The sequence below is a fragment of the Lissotriton helveticus genome, chromosome 4_2 (assembly GCF_964261635.1).
Source record: "Lissotriton helveticus chromosome 4_2, aLisHel1.1, whole genome shotgun sequence".
NCBI classification, from domain to species: Eukaryota; Metazoa; Chordata; class Amphibia; order Caudata; family Salamandridae; genus Lissotriton; species Lissotriton helveticus.
The window spans coordinates 95729251-95748262 of NC_136064.1; the positions used below are offsets into that span (position 1 = coordinate 95729251).

At 42.5% G+C, this 19012-nt stretch overlaps 1 protein-coding gene across 4 annotated transcripts in view; it reads right to left on the minus strand.

Moving 5' to 3' along the window:
- Positions 1-19012, minus strand: part of TEX11 (testis expressed 11) — an 853291-nt gene that overhangs the window by 466167 nt on the left and 368112 nt on the right. For all 4 annotated transcript variants that reach the window (XM_078640006.1, XM_078640005.1, XM_078640008.1 and 1 more), the window contains one exon: positions 14196-14253. In XM_078640006.1, coding sequence (XP_078496132.1) covers positions 14196-14253 — 58 coding nt within the window. The remainder of the gene's footprint in view (positions 1-14195; positions 14254-19012) is intronic.

A 19012-nucleotide genomic window follows, 5' to 3' on the forward strand; every position in this document is an offset into this window, starting at 1 on the left:
GGTTGCCTCTTTCCATGGGTAGTGACCAGTCAACATTTCTACAAGAAATGCAAGGGGCAGGCCTTCATCCACCAATATATACCTTTTAAGCCCACTTCTGTCATTTGTCATGTTGACTGCTAAAAATATACACCCCATTTTTGAAAATATTTTCCCCGCTCAGTAAACAAAACATATCAGTGGTATAAAGCACAGAAAGGCGAATGCTTCATCCAAGTGAAATTATGGCACTACTGCACAAATAAAATTACCACTTGTCGTACTGCAGGAGGGAAAACATCCTTACGTCACGAATGACACAATCAAACAATGGCTGATAAGCGCAATCAAGTGCTCAACAATCAATGGCTGATCTTACTGCCCATATGAATGGATTGCCTGAGCTCTAGGAGACCGCTAACTCTGGCTCTGATGGGCCTAAATAAGGTAACTGTTACACTGGGTAAGAGAGGAAGCCAGTAGAGCCAGTAACCACAGCTAGTTGCAGTGAGTGGGGCTGTTTTATGTGAGACCGTTTTATTAAGACTTCAAAGACGGTTAGTCTGTAAAGATTGAGAAAACTCGTGTTTTTTGCATTTTCTATGGACTCTGCAGCGCCACGTCGGAGAATGCAAAACCAATAACATGATTGCCACTACTGATAATTATTCTACACTTAATAATTCTACCCAATCACAAGTGACACTCATCGTGACAGGAAAAAAGCTGATTTTGAATTTCTTATTTTTCTTTAGGATTCAATTTCATCAATCATCAATAAAAAAGTTCATGTTATTATTTAAATGAACAATCACAACAAATGTTGTTAGAACCACAAACACTTACACATATCTAAGACACAACTTTTGGGTCACATATAGAACAAAAACAATACATATCATATTCAAAACAACACATTATAGTATGTAAATTAAAGAAACTCTCCAGTTCCAAAGAAAGCTTATAGGACAGTTAGAAAGAAAATAAACAAAGGATGAAAAACCTAGGGAATAGTTGAACAAATACACAACAGAAGCATCTTTATAGTTCCTATGATACACACAAACCATATAGGAGTTAGAGCAAAACAGTACTGTATTCAGGTCACCAGAGTTGCAATCAGTACATATCAGAGAATTTGTTTGATAGATCGCAATGGACCTGATACTAAGATTTAAATGCACTTGTTTGGTATCAAGAGAAGAAGACAATAAGAAAAGAGGAGCTGTGTAACCAGGATCCTTCCTGAAGGAGCCGGAAAGAACAACTGACCTAACTGTCACCCCTGAGGCATGATGGGAAGCTGGGGGTCATGAGTGCCTTAAAGGCACGGTGCCAGTTTATCTCTATGTTGCTATGAGTTCGCTTTTCAGTCTTTTTAGACTGTGTTTTTTGCAATGCAGCCTGGGAGCTGTCTATGCTTTCAGTCCTTTATGAGAGTTTCTGCTGTCTGCCAAGCATTAAAACAGATTCAAAACATGTTTTATTGTTGTTTTTCCCTGTTTCTAATGCATGTTTTCATGATATAATGGGGAGTCCTTGCAGCATTATTCAGCTCTGGTGTGTATGAGGCTGCAGTTGCTTAATATATATATATATATATATTACCTACTGGCGATAGGGAAATCGCAACATTCTATTGGGAATAACTTTGGCGCCGGTTGAGGAATCTTCCTGAAATTTTCCTTAACTTTGCCTCGCGGTGCTCCGGTCCTTCCCTGAAAGTTTGGGGGGGATCCGTCAAGTGGAGTCCGAGATAAAAGGGGGGTGTTTTCCCCATGTTAATTTCCATAGGGCGGTTGGACTCACTTTTAGCCCGAACGGCTGAATGGTTTTCCACCAAACTTGGCAAAATTGTAGGGACTGGTAGCCCGATCTGCCTTTGCTATGTCTCAAGATATATGCTCCAGTGGTTTTTACGAAAATTAACTTTGAAAAAATATATATTGGGCTACATTGGGCTATATATATGTTAGAGCCCAAATGTAGCCCAATGTAGCCCAAAGATGGCCACCAGAGACAAAAAAAAACAAATGTAGCCCAAATATCAGCCAGATGTAGCCCAACTATAGCCCAATGACAGAATGTCCCAGAGTGTTCTAAAGAACAACTAGAGCGCTAACAGTCTTACTTATGACAAAAGTATGGCACACCTAAATTCACTGAAAAAAACATAGGTTTCAGGCCTTATATAGTTAGGAATTAGGCACAAGAAAGCAGAAAAACAAACGTGTAGAGCACAAAAAGGGGGCACGGTAGAAACACCCTGACCCCTTAGGGCTGCTCAGGTGGTCCCACTAGGATATTAATATATTTAAACGTTATCCGCTAATAGAATTAGCATTTAAAAAACCTTTGAAATTCACTGAAAAAACCATAGGTTTCAGGCCTTATATAGTTAGGAATTAGCATTTAAAAAACCTTTGCAATTCACTGAAAAAACCATAGGTTTCAGGCCTTATATAGTTAGGAATTAGCATTTAAAAAACCTTGCGAATCCACTGAAAAAACCATAGGTTTCAGGCCTTATATAGTTAGGAATTAGCATTTAAAAAACCTTTGAAATTCACTGAAAAAAACATAGGTTTCAGGCCTTATATAGTTAGGAATTAGCATTTAAAAAAAACTTTGAAATTCACTGAAAAAACCATAGGTTTCAGGAGTTATATAGTTAGGAATTAGCCTTTAAAAAACCTTTGAAATTCACTCAAAAAACTATAAGTTTTAGTGGTGTTATAGTTAGCTGGACATTTTACTCATACAAAACCATTGAAATTGCTCCTATATAGTTAGTTGTACTAACTATATTTCGTGCACCCGCAATCCACTGCTGATGATGTCACATATTAGATCATTCATGACATGGTCAGTGACATCACTGATGACATCTCAAATGACATCACTGATGTCATTTGAGATGTCATCAGTGATGTCACTGACCATGTCATGAATGATCTAATATGTGACATCATCTGCAGAGGATTGCGGGTGCGCCAAATATAGTTAGTACAACTAACTATATAGGAGCAATTTCAATGGTTTTGTATGAGTAAAATGTCCAGCTAACTATAACACCACTAAAACTTATAGTTTTTTTGAGAGAATATATATATATATATATGGAAATGCATATATGTGGGGCACATATTTGATTGTGTTTCCGGGGTCCCGCGCATGGGCGGGAATATTCTAGTGCTTATGACTATTGATGAGGATCCCCTGGAAGAGAAGCGACACGTCTCCTAAACGGACGTGTCATTTTCTTTTTTTTTTTTTTTTTTTAAAAAGTGTTCTTCCCAAATCTTCCTTACGTGTGCCATAATCTCGTCTTGGAACGTTGTTTAATCCGTGTGCTTCCAAGCGTTCATCCGTCTCACACGGATTAAACAATGTTACAAGACGAGATTGGGACAAATGTAAGGAAGATTTGGGAAGAACCCTTTCATAGAAAAAAAACCAGGGAAGTGACACGTACATTTAGGAGACGCGTCGCATCTCTTCATATTTTGTCTCCACCAACTGTTTAAAAGACGTCGCAACGAGAACTGCCACAGATATCCCTTCAGAAATTGATTTTAGACTTTTTTACGGATTAAGGAAGCACGTGCCGTGCCACAAAAAGAAAGTCCACAGAAGTTACACTACAGCTCCTCTGTTCCAGGTCCTGAGGAGAACCCCGCTTCAAACACATTAGGGGTTTGACACAAGTAGACCTTCTCTTGATACCAAACAAGTGCTTATTTTATATATATATATATATAAAATAAGCAACTGCAGCCTCATACACACCAGAGCTGAATAATGCTGCAAGGACTCCCCATTATATCATGAAAACATGCATTAGAAACAGGGAAAAACAACAATAAAACATGTTTTGAATCTGTTTTAATGCTTGGCAGACAGCAGAAACTCTCATAAAGGACTGAAAGCATAGACAGCTCCCAGGCTGCATTGCAAAAACACAGTCTAAAAAGACTGAAAAGCTAACTCATAGCAACATAGAGATAAACTGGCACCGTGCCTTTAAGGCACTCATGACCCCCAGCTTCCCATCATGCCTCAGGGGTGACAGTTAGGTCAGTTGTTCTTTCCGGCTCCTTCAGGAAGGATCCTGGTTACACAGCTCCACTTTTCTTATTGTCTTCTTCTCTTGATACCAAACAAGTGCATTTGAATCTTAGTATCAGGTCCATTACGATCTATCAAACAAATTCTCTGATATGTACTGATTGCAACTCTGGTGACCTGAATACAGTACTGTTTGGCTATGAATCTATGACAAAATATCGACTACAAAAATATCGAGGTACCAAAATATCGCAACAAAAATATCGAGGACAATAATATCGGGATCCTATCTCTAACAAGGTAAGTACAAAAATATCGAAAAAAATATATCGATGTCAAAAATATCGTTTTTTTTTTTAAATATCGTCTTTTTTATTTAAATAAAATTTAATATTAACAAAATAATACTTATAAATATAATAAACATAGTTGCAAATATATTATAATATTTAAAATCAATAAATAATGTAAAAAACTAATAATAATAAAAATATAATACATAGTATATACTTAATTAATATTAACTCTAAAATAATTATTTTAATAACTTATAAATAAATGAAAATATAATAAATTACAAATAATTTTTTATACATAAAATAATAATATAAATAACAATTAATAACAATGCAAAACTAATTAAAAAAATTAAGTAAATTTTGGATAGCGTACGGGTAAAAATTACTATTCCCACTCCAGAGAGTGCAACAGTAGGGAAAGTGTTGGATAGCGTAGGGGTAACAATTACTATTCCCACTCCAGAGAGCGCAACAGTAGGGAAAGTGTTGGATAGCGTAGGGGTAAAAATTACTATTCCAACTCCAAAGAGCGCAACAGTAGGGAAAGTGTTGGATAGCGTAGGGGTAAAAATTCATATTCCCACTCCAGAGAGTGCAACAGTAGGGAAAGTGTTGGATAGCATAGGGGTAAAAATTACTATTCCCACTCCAGAGAGCGCAACAGTAGGGAAAGTGTTGGATAGCGTAGAGGTAAAAATTACTATTCCCACTCCAGAGAGCGCAACAGTAGGGAAAGTGTTTGATAGCGCAGGGGTAAAAATTACTATTCCAACTCCAAAGAGCGCAAGAGTAGGGAAAGTGTTGGATAGCGTAGGGGTAAAAATTAATATTCCCACTCCAGAGAGTGCAACAGTAGGGAAAGTGTTGGATAGCGTAGGGGTAAAAATTACTATTCCCACTCCAGAGAGTGCAACAGTAGGAAAAGTGTTGGATAGCGTAGGGGTAAAAATTACTATTCCAACTCCAGAGAGCGCAACAGTAGGGAAAGTGTTGGATAGCGTAGAGGTAAAAATTACTATTCCCACTCCAGAGAGTGCAACAGTAGGGAAAGTGTTGGATAGCGTAGGGGTAAAAATGACTATTCCCACTCCTGAGAGTGCAACAGTAGGGAAAATGTTGGATAGCGTAGGGGTAAAAATAACATACTTATAAATAAATGTTTTATTTTAAATAATAAAAATATTAACTATTAAATAGATATAAACCATTTACAAATACCAATACATAATTATTAAAAACATGTGAACAAAATATATGTAATTAAACAATTTTATGAAAATACCATTTAATAATATTTAATTAACAATTAATAATTAATTAACAATTAAATAATTAACCAAACAATTAATTAAAGAACATTATTACTTAATTACATTTAAATTACTTCCCACCCTATTCCCCTATAAATCCACTACAAAACATATTTATCAATTAATCTATTAATTCAAATTAATTACCAAATAATTAAAAATAATTACCAATTAATAAATATTAATTTATAATTCCTACTAATTCATAATTAATTTAACATAATTAAATTACTTCCCACCTTATTCCCCTATAAACCCACACCCACTACAGAACATATTTATCAATTAATCAAATTTAATTACCAATTAATTAAAAATAATTACCAATTAATAAATATTAATTTATAATTCCTACTAATTAATAATTAATTTAACATAATTAAATTACTTCCCACCCTATTCCCCTATAGACCCACAACCCGTTACAGAACATATTTATCAATTAATCAATTAAATAAAATTATTTACCAATTAATTAAAAATAATTACCAATTAATAAATATTAATTTATAATTCCTACTAATTAATAATGAATTTAACATAATTAAATTACTTCCCACCCTATTCCCTATAAACCCACAACCTGCTACAGAACATATTTATCAATTAATCAATTAATTAAAATTAATTACCAATTAATTAAAAATAATTGCCAAATAATAAATATTAATTTATAATTCCTACTAATTAATAATTAATTTAACATAATTAAATTACTTCCCACCCTATTCCCCTATAAACCCACAACCCGCTACAGTACTAAAATACAACATTTAATTAAATTACATAAAAATAAATTAAAAACATAATAAATACATAATAATATACACAAAAATAATTTAAAAATCAATATTAGTAACATCGAAATTATTAACATCGATATTACTGACATCGATATTTAAAACTTCGATATTACTAATATCGATATTAAATTTATCGATATTACTTACCCTCTATATTTTGTCCCATCGATATTTAAACTTCGATATAATTGTATATCGATATTTAAATATCGATATTTTGTCTGCATACCTTTGGCTATAACTCCTATAGGGTTTGTATTGTATGTATGTGTGTCTTGTATGTGTCTTGTAAAACGCACTGCTGCCCTGAGGCGTTGTATCATAGGAACTATAAGAACAATTGTTACTTACCTGTAAACAGGTGGTTCTCCAGTATTGGTGTCTTTCATAGATTCACATGCTTGAATATTCCCCGTCGTCGAAGTGGGAGTCCCACGGTAAATAAAATAGCAATAATGCTAATAAATATATATATATATATATACATATAGTATCATATAAGTAATAAAACAGATAAAATATGTACTGAAAAACCTTTACAAAGGTTACCACATAGAAATGCATTAGAGAGAAAAAAACTCATTTGTAACATATCAGTGTCATTATGTTAGTCCAAACTGCAGCCAATCAGGCTCAAGTACCCTCTAGAACCTTCTCCTCAGAAGCTCAAGCCCTCAGATTTTCGTAGCACTAGTAATAATAGCGCATGAGGAGAACAGAGCCTCTGAGGGGAGGATGGGTGGGTCGCATGTGAATCTATGAAAGACACCAATACTGGAGAACCACCTGTTTACAGGTAAGTAACAATTGTTCTTCTCCAGTATTAGGGGTGTCTTTCATAGATTCACATGCTTGAATAGAATAGATAGCAGTAACCTCCTAGAGCTGAGATTGCAATATTTCCAAAGCATTGAAGAAACAATATATAGCATAAAAGCAAGGCAATCTCAAGAATGGAGGAGGGAAAGAGGCTCACCTTATTTGAAAAGATGACGAAGCACTGCTTGCCCCACTGCGGTATCCGCTTCGTTGACAGCTTCCAAACAATAATGTCTGGTAAATGTGTGCCTGCTGGACCATGTCGCAGCACGACAAATCTGGTGTAGAGGCACTCCGGCAAACAATGCGATGGACGACGCCATCGCTCTCGTAGAATGTGCCCTCACTGGAGTAGGTAAAGGCCTGCCAGCCTGCTGATGGCAAAATGATATGGCTGAAGAGAGCCATCGTGTTATTGTTTGTTTAGTCACTGAGTGTCCTTTGCGCAGTAGTCCATATGCTATAAATAGCTGATTGGATTTACGGAAAGGAGCTGTTCTTGAAAGGTAGAATTTTAGACAACGTTTGATGTCTAAAGAATGTAGTCGCTGTTCCGCAGGGGATTTAGGATCCGGGAAAAAAGTCTTTAAGAACACTGGCTCGTTCAAATGGAAGTCAGTAGGTACTTTTGGAAGAAAAGAAGGATTGGTACGAAGTGATACTCCATCTGGTTTGAACTGTAAATATGGAGGTTTGATTGTGAAAGCGTGCAAGTCACTTACGCGACGAGACGAAGTCAAAGCCAAAAGTAAAGCCACTTTCCAGGTCAGAAACTTGAGGTGTGAGCGATGAATTGGCTCAAATGGAGGTTTCATAAGTTGGGATAACACCACGTTGAGGTGCCACGCTGGAGGAGGGCGCCTTAACGGAGGGAACTTCCGGAAAAGTCCTTTAAAGAATTGTCGGATGATTCTGGAAGAACAGAGAGACGTAGATCCATCATGACGGTAGCGTGAGATAGCCGCCAAAAAGACTCTCAATGTGGCATGTGAAAGACCAGACTGAGCAAGACTTAAAAAGAACGGTAACAGTTGGTCTGGAGTGGAACTGATAGGGTGTACGTTGGATGCTGCGCACCAATGACAGAAACGTTTCCACTTCAACCTATATGTCTTGATGGTTGATGGAGCTCTAGCCGACGCTAGAATGTCTCTACAGTCTTGAGGTATATTTAAAGAGGCAAATTCAATGAATTCAGGTTCCATGCCCACAATTGAAGCGTTGATGGGTCTGGGTGACAAACTTGTCCATTGTCCATTGTCAGAAGATCCGGACGTGGATGGAGACGAATGGGTGTGCATTGGGACATTAGAAGGAGTTCTGAAAACCACGCCTGTCTGGGCCAACGTGGGGCGATTAAAATCAAGCGGCAGGGTTGTCTGCGCATCTTCCACAACGTTCTTGGCACCAATGGGAGTGGTGGAAACGCATAAGCAAATAGGCCGGTCCAATCCATGAGTAGGGCATTGCCGCTGGATTCCGGATGTGGATGCCAACTGGCGAAAGTCTGGCACTTCCGATTCACTGGAGTTGCAAAGAGGTCCATCTTGGGATGACCCCATTGGTGGAACACGAGGTCCAGAGTCGGCTGGTGTAACTCCCATTCGTGAGTGGATGACGCAGACCTGCTTAGGGAATCTGCCAGTATGTTTGACGCTCCCGGCAGATGGACTGCTGTCAAACAAATGTGATGACGAAGTGCCCATTCCCAAATCTTTTGGGCAAGACGAGACAGGGGCTGAGATTTTGTGCCTCCCTGTTTGTTCATGTAGTGCATGCTGGTGGTGTTGTCTGTTTGGACCAGCACCGATTCTCCGCGCACCACTGGTAAGAAAGCCTTTAGCGCTAGGAAGATTGCCAGTAATTCTAGCCTGTTGATATGCCAGGTCTTCTGAGTCGCTGTCCATTTGCCTTTGATGGAAAGTTCCATGAGATGGGCTCCCCATCCGTCCATGGACGCATCCGTGGTCAATGTTAGATCTGGAGGCTGGGCAAGGAAGGAGGCCCCTTGGATCAGATTGGTTCGTTGCTCCCACCAGAGCAGACTGGTCTTCATGCAAGATGTGACTGTCACTTGGTCGTTGAACGACCCCGACACCTGTCGCCATTGTAGGTCCAATTCCTCCTGAATGGGACGGGTACGTAACCTGCAATTCGGGATCAGTGCGATACAAGATGATGCCATTCCCAGAAATGATTTTAACATTCGCACTGAAACTGACTTTTTTGATCTGATGGTGGAGACCAGATGAAGTATCCTCTGTCTCCGCTCGGCGGAGATGAACGCTTTTGACACGTCCGTGTCTATAACAGCTCCGAGGAATGTCCTGTTTCGCAGAGGAGTGAAATGTGACTTCTTTACATTGATGGTCAACCCTAGAGAATTGAATAGGGTGAGGCACAGACGTGTGTCGTGATGCAGCTGGCTTGCGGATTGGGACTTTAAAAGACAATCGTCCAGGTAAGGAAATATTTGGACTCCTTGAAGACGCAGATAAGCCATGACCGGGGCCAGAACCTTCGTGAACACACGAGGAGCTGATCTGAGGCCAAAAGGAAGGACTTTGAACTGATAGTGATTGTGTCCCACTGTGAACCTCAAGTATTTCCGATGCTGAGGAATAATTGGTACATGAAAATAGGCGTCTTGCAGGTCTATTGTCGTTAAAAAATCGCCGCTGCAGAGAAGCCGCAAGACTTCTGACAACGTTAACATCCGGAAGGACTGTTGTTTCAGGAATAGATTGAGATACCTCAAATCCATAATGGGACGCCACTCCCCCGTCTTCTTTAGAATGAGGAAGAACCTCGAATAGAAGCCTTTCCCCCGCTGAGATACAGGAACCACTTCGACTGCACCCTTTGTTAATAAAAGTAGAACTTGATGATGCAGTTCTTCCAGGTGGGGAGGTGGCGGACCCGAAGGTGGAAATGGAGGAGGAAACTCTGTGAATTCCAAAACGTGACCCTTGCGCACAATGTCCAACACCCATTGGTCCGATGTTATTTGAGACCACTGAGAGTAAAATTGCGAGATTCGACCTCCAACATCCTGCTGAACTGGCAAGTCATTGCCGTTTGTTGGCGTTGTTGGCACCTCTATAATTGGACTTTCCTCTATAGGGTCTGGATTGTTGTTGACGAGAAGACTGCTGATTTGAGTACCGTTGGTTCCCCTGATTGTACTGGCGGTACTGTGACTGTCCTCCTCGGGAAAAAGTGGACGAGGTGCCCCGTCCCCGTGCTGCACGAAAGGGCTGTTTTTTAAATTGTAAGGATCCAAGCGATTTTGCCGTGTCGGTATCCTTCTTTATGGCTTCCAAAGACGCATCGATTTGGGAACCGAACAAAGATTGGCCATCATACGGCATGTCAATGATCTTTGACTGAACCTCCTGCCTGAAAGATGTAGATTTTAACCATCCCTGGCGTCGGAGCGCCGCAGCACTGGCAAGGATACGGAATGCAGTATTTGCAATATCCACAGCACAGTCTATAATCTCCTCCGAAGCTCTTTGTCCATCCTGAAGGACCTGGAGCGCTTCTGCTTTGGATGACTCTGGAAGCTGTGCAAGGAAGATGGACATGTCTGACCACATTTGTCGGTCGAAATGACCCAAAATTGCGAGAGCATTCGCAGCACGAGCTGAGGTTGATGCCATGGATGAAAACTTCTTTCCGATTGCATCCAATCGTCGACCCTCTCTATCGGGAGGGGAAGTGACAGGCGCTGCAGGATTGCGCGCACGACGTTGTGCTGCCTGAGTCACCACAGAGTCTGGCTTTGGATGAGATAGCAGACAAACAGGCGAGCCTGTTGGAGCCTTGTACTTCTTCTCCAACCTAGGTATTTGGGCAGGCAAAGAGTTAGGAGCCTTCATAATCTTTTGCCCTTCCTTCCAGATAAATTCTATAATTGGTATGGTATGTACCTGCTTATAAGGCTGATTCTTAAAATCATACAGGAAACATTCTTCGTCTCGCTGGACCCTTGTCAACTTGAAGCGGTCCGCCGCTTTGTCCATAAGCTTATGAAAACTAGCGATGTCCACAGGAGGTGAATCACCTGAAGTGCCCTGTTGTGGCGAGGGTGTTTGAACTCGATAATCATCGAATTCCGCCATATAAGGATCTTGCTCACCATCCGTATCTGGATAAACCTCGCCTTCCTCTCTCTCTGGTTCTGAGTCAGTGTCCATCTGTGGATTAGGAGATAGAGGAGTGCTCAAATGTATCGACGGTCTAGGTGGTGATTGTAGAGGTTGAGACGAAACTGGTACCTCAGCAGATTCATGAACCGGAGTACCCTGGGGGGTAGGTGGAAAGCGTCTATTGTAATCGTCCAACATGTGTTGGAGGTTAGAGAAAAGCGTCATTGGAATAGACGTCATCGGAATTTGCACGCATTGGTCCTCGTGCTGATCTACCTGCTCATCTTCTTCTTCCTCCGAAGTAGTGTCTTGGCATTTAATTATCAAATCTGATGGACTCTGGGCGTCCCCATACCCAGTGTCATCCGGAACAGACTCAGTCTCATGGTCTGAGACAAACAACTGAAGTGGTGGTTGTGGAGCAGGGGATTGTAGATGGAAAGCAGAATCTTCCTCCATATTGAATGAGGACTGTACTGCAGAAACTGAAGTGTCCAAGGGCACTAAAGGCACGTTGGCGTAGGATGAAGAACCAGAAGTTTCTGTCAACGCAGATCCCTGCGTAGACGATGACGATTTGGAAGCAGTCGTCGTAGACGATGAGTCTGTAGGCGTCACCGTAGACCTAGAAGGCTTAGGCACTACTGTAGCTGATGTGCTCGTCGACGAGCTCGTCAACGATGTTTTCGTCGACGATGTAGTTGACAGCATTTTAGACGTCGACGGCGCCTTCGTCGACGGCGCCTGTGTCGACGGAATCTTCGTCGACGGCATCTTCGTCGACGGAATCTTCGTCGACGATGTAGTTGACAGCATTTTAGACGTCGACGGCGCCTTCGTCGACGGCGCCTTCGTCGACGGCGCTTGCGTCGACGAAATCTTCGTCGACGGAATCTTCGTCGTCGTCGACGGTAGCTGTGTCGTCGACGGGAGCTTCGTCGACGAAGGTAATGACGACGATGGTTTCTTCGTCGACGATGGCTTCTTCGTCGACGATAAAATGGGGATCGTCGACGGGATTGAAGAGACAGAGGCGTTCGTCGACGTGCAAGCCGTCGTCGAGACTCTCGTCGACGATGATGATGCCGACGTCGTCGTGACTGTGGTCGTAGACGAAGCCACAGCAGCCAATCTCGTCGTTGGAGTGGTCGTCGACGAGCCCGTCGACGACCGCGCTGTTAAAAGTGTAACCACTTTAATAGAAGCTGGAAAAGGCGCCTGAGAGCCAGGTCTCGTGGGCGTAGTGATAACAGGCACAGTAGTAGTAGGTGGCACTGCAGCCACAGTTAAAGCCAGCTTTCTTTTCTTCAGGAAAGGAGATGGTAACTCCTGAACACTGCCACGCTTAGAAGCCATAGAAGAAGGAACTGACTGAAGGCTTTCTGCATCAGAAACAACGTCCTCCTTATCTTGAAGGCGCTTAAGCCAAAGTAGAAGGCGACCCTCCCTGTCCTTAAGGGTTTTAGGATTGAAAGTTCTACAGAACCTACAATCAACCGCTTTGTGAGCAGGATACAGGCAGTAAATACATTTGTCATGAGGGTCCTTCTCAAATAAACGCAATTTCCCACAGGAGGAACAAGGTCTAAATAAAGACTTCTTACTTGACATCTTTGTGTAAAACAAAAACCTGTGAAGAGTAGAAATGTAGAAAAGAACTGAGCAGAGCTCAGGGAGACTCCCTTCACACGACGTGCGGTAGAAAATCTGAGGGCTTGAGCTTCTGAGGAGAAGGTTCTAGAGGGTACTTGAGCCTGATTGGCTGCAGTTTGGACTAACATAATGACACTGATATGTTACAAATGAGTTTTTTTCTCTCTAATGCATTTCTATGTGGTAACCTTTGTAAAGGTTTTTCAGTACATATTTTATCTGTTTTATTACTTATATGATACTATATGTATATATATATATATATATATTTATTAGCATTATTGCTATTTTATTTACCGTGGGACTCCCACTTCGACGACGGGGAATATTCAAGCATGTGAATCTATGAAAGACACCCCTAATACTGGAGAAAGACTCTTCTGTTGTGTATTTGTTCAACCATTCCCTAGCTTTTTCATCCTTTGTTTATTTTCTTTTTAACTGTCCTATCATTTTTCTTTGGAACTGGAGTGTGTCTTTAATTTACATACTGTAATGTGTTGTTTTGAATATGATAGGTATTGTTTTTGTCCTATATGTGACTTAAAAGTTGTGTCTTAGATATGTGTAAGTGTTTGTGGTTCTAACAACATTTGTCGTGATTGTTCATTGAAATAATAACATGACCTTTTTTATTGATTCTTGATGAAATTGAATAATAAAGAAAAATAAAAAATTCAAAATCAGCTTTTTTCCAGTCACTATGAGTGTCACGTGTGATTCGGTAGAAGTATTATGTGTAGAATGTATCAGTATTGGCAATCGTGTTGTTGGTTTTGTATTGATTTGGCCTAGCCTTGCTGAATAGGGCCAGAACCCTTTATCGGTTTGAACGTCGGAGAATGCAATGCAGCAGGAGTTTGTGGTTCATGTAATTTCAGAGCAGCATGTAATAATTGTCCCTTCTTACAAAATAAAAGCAGTGCCTGTAAAGTCTGCTACATGAAAAAGAACAAAACATTAGCCATATTAGCTAGACATATATCACAAACAAAAAGGCACAGAAAGTGGTGTTATTGAAGTGCACGGCCTCCTCTGTATCGTGCAGGAGATTGGTTTCCACATGCACAAAGAGCATTCTAAACATTGGCTTCATGTGCTCAGATTGCTTACCTGCAACTCCTGTCCTGTAGAATATTTCTTGTCCATTTTACCAATTTCATAGCTTTGGCTAGAGAGGAGAGAATACCAAAATCTTTTTGTGAATTCATGTGATAAAAGCAGAGTGAAGCTCTCCCCATTCCCTGGTTAAAGGTCACAGGTTTCTACAGATTGCATAAAGTGCCTCAGTCCATGAACATATACACTGTCACACTCAACCAGGGTCCTTTAGTAGCGGCAACTCCGCTAAGGCAGACGAGCGTCGCCCTATCGCTTTCGGCAGTGTAAATAATGGAAAAATAAAATGATAATAACTTGTGTGGGCTTGCTGAGAGGTCTAAAACCAATCCTGAAGTACTTTGAGCCAACAGTTCACCAGCTTATAGTTCAAGCCACAATCATCTCTCGCTTGGACTATGCTAGCGTGTTGCTCCTAGGTGCGAATAAAGCCGAGATCTTGCGACTCCAACGGGTTCAAAATCTGGCAGCAAGAACTCTGATCGGGCTCCCTCGCAGATGTTCTGCCAGAGCAACGATTGGAAGACTACATTGGCTTCCGATTGCCTCCCGGATCAAATTCAAAGCCCTTGTTATAGCATTCAAAATCCTTAAAACCGGGAGACCGGTGTTACTGCGCCCACTGTTGACTTGGTACCTGCCCCCCCCGGAGCTTGCGCTCATTGGGGCAACACCTGGTGGAGGTGCCACGTATCAAACTATGCCGTATGGGTGATCGCTCCTTCCGGTTGTTAGCGGCCAAATTATGGAATTCTCTGCCGGTTCACATCCGTGGAATGGAGAATCTGTTGGCTTTTCGGAAAGCCATCAAGACCATCCTTTTCTCACTTCCATAGGCTCCTGTTTCTGCCTGACTGTCCTTGAGTATTTGTTTTCCTGATCTAGCAGCGCCGGGACGCCTCTTTGCTGGGGCAGCTGTTGTGCTTTATCAAAATTTAACATAACATAACATTATTATCATTTTATTTTTTCCTGCTGCAGTAGCTTTGTGGGGTGGGGCGGAGCTCTCTGCTCTCAGAGCAGGAGGACTCGTGTGTGGGCATTCTGGAAGTGTGCATGACTGTTTGGCAAACAGCCATGCACACTTTGCATGTTCTCTACCCAGGCTGCATTACAGCCTGGGTGGAGAACATGCCCAGGCTACCAGTCCCTGGCCAAGCGCCGAACCAGGGCGTTCAGACCAATCACAATGCTGCATTACAGCGTGGTGATTGGCTTTGGGGAGCCCAGGTGCTTCCTGTTCTTTTTTTTTTCTTTACCCCCCAGCCACTCCACCCCCAATCCGTGCCAGCAGCCACTGACTTTAAACATCGCCACCGAATCAACGGGCACAAATACAATGTACCCCTGGTTCCACACTAGCACTGATGAGAAGCACAGGGCAAAAGGTCCTTGCATGGGCACCTCCCACTAGGTTTTACCTAGTGGTAGTTGACTGTGCAAGTCTGTGCACACACCGTTTGAACAAGTTTTTTTCCAATGCTTAGTGCATAGGTGTAAATCAAGGAACATGCCCCAGAGTCCAGGTGCAAACTATAATGCTAGAAGGTGTTACACACGAGTCTAAATGAGAAGTACATTTAATTTTTTTTTTTTTTAAGTTATGCCCTACTCATAGTTAGCACAACACGGTCCTTAGCAGATGCACAAATCTTGTAACACATTAATCAGATCCATCCTATCAAAAAAGTTACCTACCTTTGGTAACGCCTTGTCTGGTAGAGACTCTAACTAGCCGTAGATTCCTTACCTTAGTGTTATCCCCAGGCGTCAGACTGGATCCGGAAATTTTTCTTGAGCTGTACTGTGTGCCAGTAGGTATCGTCGTTCTGCTCCACATGGTGTCATACGCAACGGAACTGACGTGTGCGGTACCTATATAGGTGCAACCTGCAGAATGCTGACGTCAGTTACTTTTCTCGTGCAGAGCTACGAACTACACTGACCACTGGTGTGGAAAACTAGGGCCCTGAAAGAGGAAAGTGCTGTCCCTAGACAGTGGAGAGGATGGGTGTGTCGGTAAGGAATCTGCAGCTAGATAGGGTCTCTACCAGACAAAGTAACTAGTTCATCTGATAAGGGTTCTAGGCACAGATTCCTTACCGTAGACTAGATACCCAAGCAATACCTCGCCCGAGGTAGGTCTCCATGACTAATTTCACATGAGGAAGTCCTGCAGGATGGAACGGGCAAAATGCCCATCTCTACCGACCTGACTGTCCAGGCAATTGTGTTTGCTCACGTTGCAACCTGGCAGACGTCCAGGACAGGAACTCTGTGAGCTAACACAGTGGTTGTAGCTTTAGCTCTGGTGGAATGAGCACACAATTCCTCAGAGGGTTGTTTCTTACCCAATGCATAGCAGATTTTGATACAAAGACCGATCGATCGTGAGACAGTCCTCTTGTGTACAGCCCTTCCTTTTTTCACTCTGACATATCCCACGAAGAGCTGGTCATCCACCTGGAACTCTAGTGTGCGATCAAGGTAGGACAAAAATGCTCTTTTTGGGTCCAGGTGGTGAAGTTGCTCCTCATCCTTGGAGGGATGAGGCGAAACGTAAAAAGTAGGCAGAGTGATGGATTTGTCTAGTGAAAGGGAGTGATCACTTTCAGGAGAAAGGGAGCTCTTGTACGAAGCCTAGGTAGATGTTCAAACAAGGAGGCTTGTATGTCAAGGCCTTAAGCTCATTGATCCTTAGGCAGATGTTCTAGCTATGAGAAAGGCTGTCTTGATGGTAAGTAGCCTGAGTGGACAACTGTGCATGGGCTCAAAGGGACCGCACATAAGGAAAGTGAAGACAAGATAGAGGTCCCACTGGGGCATAATAAAGGGAGAAGGTGGAAACAAATGCTGTATACCTTCCAGAAACCTATTTACAATAGGGGATTTGAAAAGAGATGGCTGATCAGGCAACCACAGAAAAGGTGAAATAGCAAAGAGATAGCCCTTTAGAGTGCACAGAGCAGAGACCAACTAGTCAAGGAAAAGGATGAAAGGTATACCCTGAGAAAGGGGGGCAGAAAGGAGGTTGATTTGTCTTTCTGTAGACCATGCCACAAATTTTGTCCAATGGCACGCATAAACCATCTTGGTGGAGGGACGCCTGGTTGCCAAGATACCATCACAGACTTCGAGAGAAAGGTTGAAAGCTGCCAATTGTCGCCACTCAATCTCCACGCAAGATGGCGGAGCATTGACAGGTTCGGGTGGAGAACCCTCCCCTGCTGCTACGACTGGAGTTCCTGCCGCAGGGGCAGCCTGATTAGAGGACTGATGGCCATGTTCACCAGCTGGGGATACCAGTCTCTATTCTCAGTTCAGAGCCACAAGGATGACTTTGGCCTGGTCGATCCTGATGTTGAAATCTGTGGGCAGGAGTGGTATGGGCAGAAAGGCGTAGAGGAGGCCTGAGCTCCACCCGAAATGAAAAGCATCTTTGAGTGAGAGCAGTTTTGGAAACTCCAGCACCCAGAACTGCTGGCATTACCCAATTAACAGTGGAGCCGAACACATCTAACCAAAGCTTTTCCTACTGCTGAAAGAAACCTTGCACCACGTCCGGATGGAGACTACATTTGTGATTTGCTTTCCATCTTTGGCTGACTTCGTCCACTCTGGTGTTCCGAGAGCTTGCCAGATGTTGAACCACGAGGGAAATGCCCTGACATTCCAGCCATGTGAAGAGATGTCACCTGTTGACATATGGTCCACGACCCCACCCCACCCCACCCCGACCTTTTGTTGCAGTACCACATGACAGTTGTTGTCCGTATACACCTTCACTAGCCTTCCCTTGATAAAAGGTAGAAAGGCTTTTAATGCCAGATGGATTGCCTGGAGCTCCAACAGGTTGATGTGGAGTCTGGATTCTGCCAGAGACAAGAGACCTCTGAGCCCCACCTCTCCCAAAGGGTCGCCCCATCCCAGGACTGACACACCTGTCACCACTGTCAGATCTGGTTTAGGTAGGGACAGTGGTCAGCTGCTGACCCAAACGCGGGTCGTTAACCACCACTACAGATCTTGTGTAGTTCCCGCGGAGATATGGGCCATGTCAGAGAGATTCCCCTGATGCTGCACCCACTGAAACTTTAGGTCCCACTGCCGAGCCCACATATGCCAATGGGCATGCATCACCAGAAGGATGCAAGCGGCCATGAGGCCCAGCAGCCTCAGAGGCGGTCTCACTGAAATCCAGGATAGAGGCTGAAACTTTATGTCATAATCTGAATATCCTGGACTCGCCGTTCAGGAGGATAGGACCAAAACTGCACCGTGTCCAGAACAGCTCTGATGAAAGGAAGCATCTGAGAGGCAGTCAGATGTAACTTCAGCTCGTTGATAGTGAACCCCAGCAAATGCAGGAAGTCCACCGTAATCTACAGATTGTAGACCATATCCTTGGGCCTAGCCCGCATTCAAAAACCAGTCATTGAGATAGGGGAAGACTGGCACCCCTGATATCCGCAGATGAGCTGCAACCGCCACCATCACCTTTTCTATCACCAAGGGGCACTGTGAGGCAAAAGGGGAGCACAGCGAACTTAAAGTGCTCAAAACACCCTGTGAACCGCAGGTTATGCCTGTGGGCAGGCAGGACGGGAATGTGGAAATATGCATCCTGCAAGTCCAATACTATCATACAGTTTCCTGGGTCCAGGGAAGACAGGACCTGAGCCAGAATGAGCATTATGAACTTCTCTTTCTTGATGAAGAAATTGAGGGAGAGCAGGTCGAGGATAGGTCGAAGGCCTCAGTCCTTCGTGGGTACGAGAATGTTTCTAATGCATATGTTTCATGTATGATGG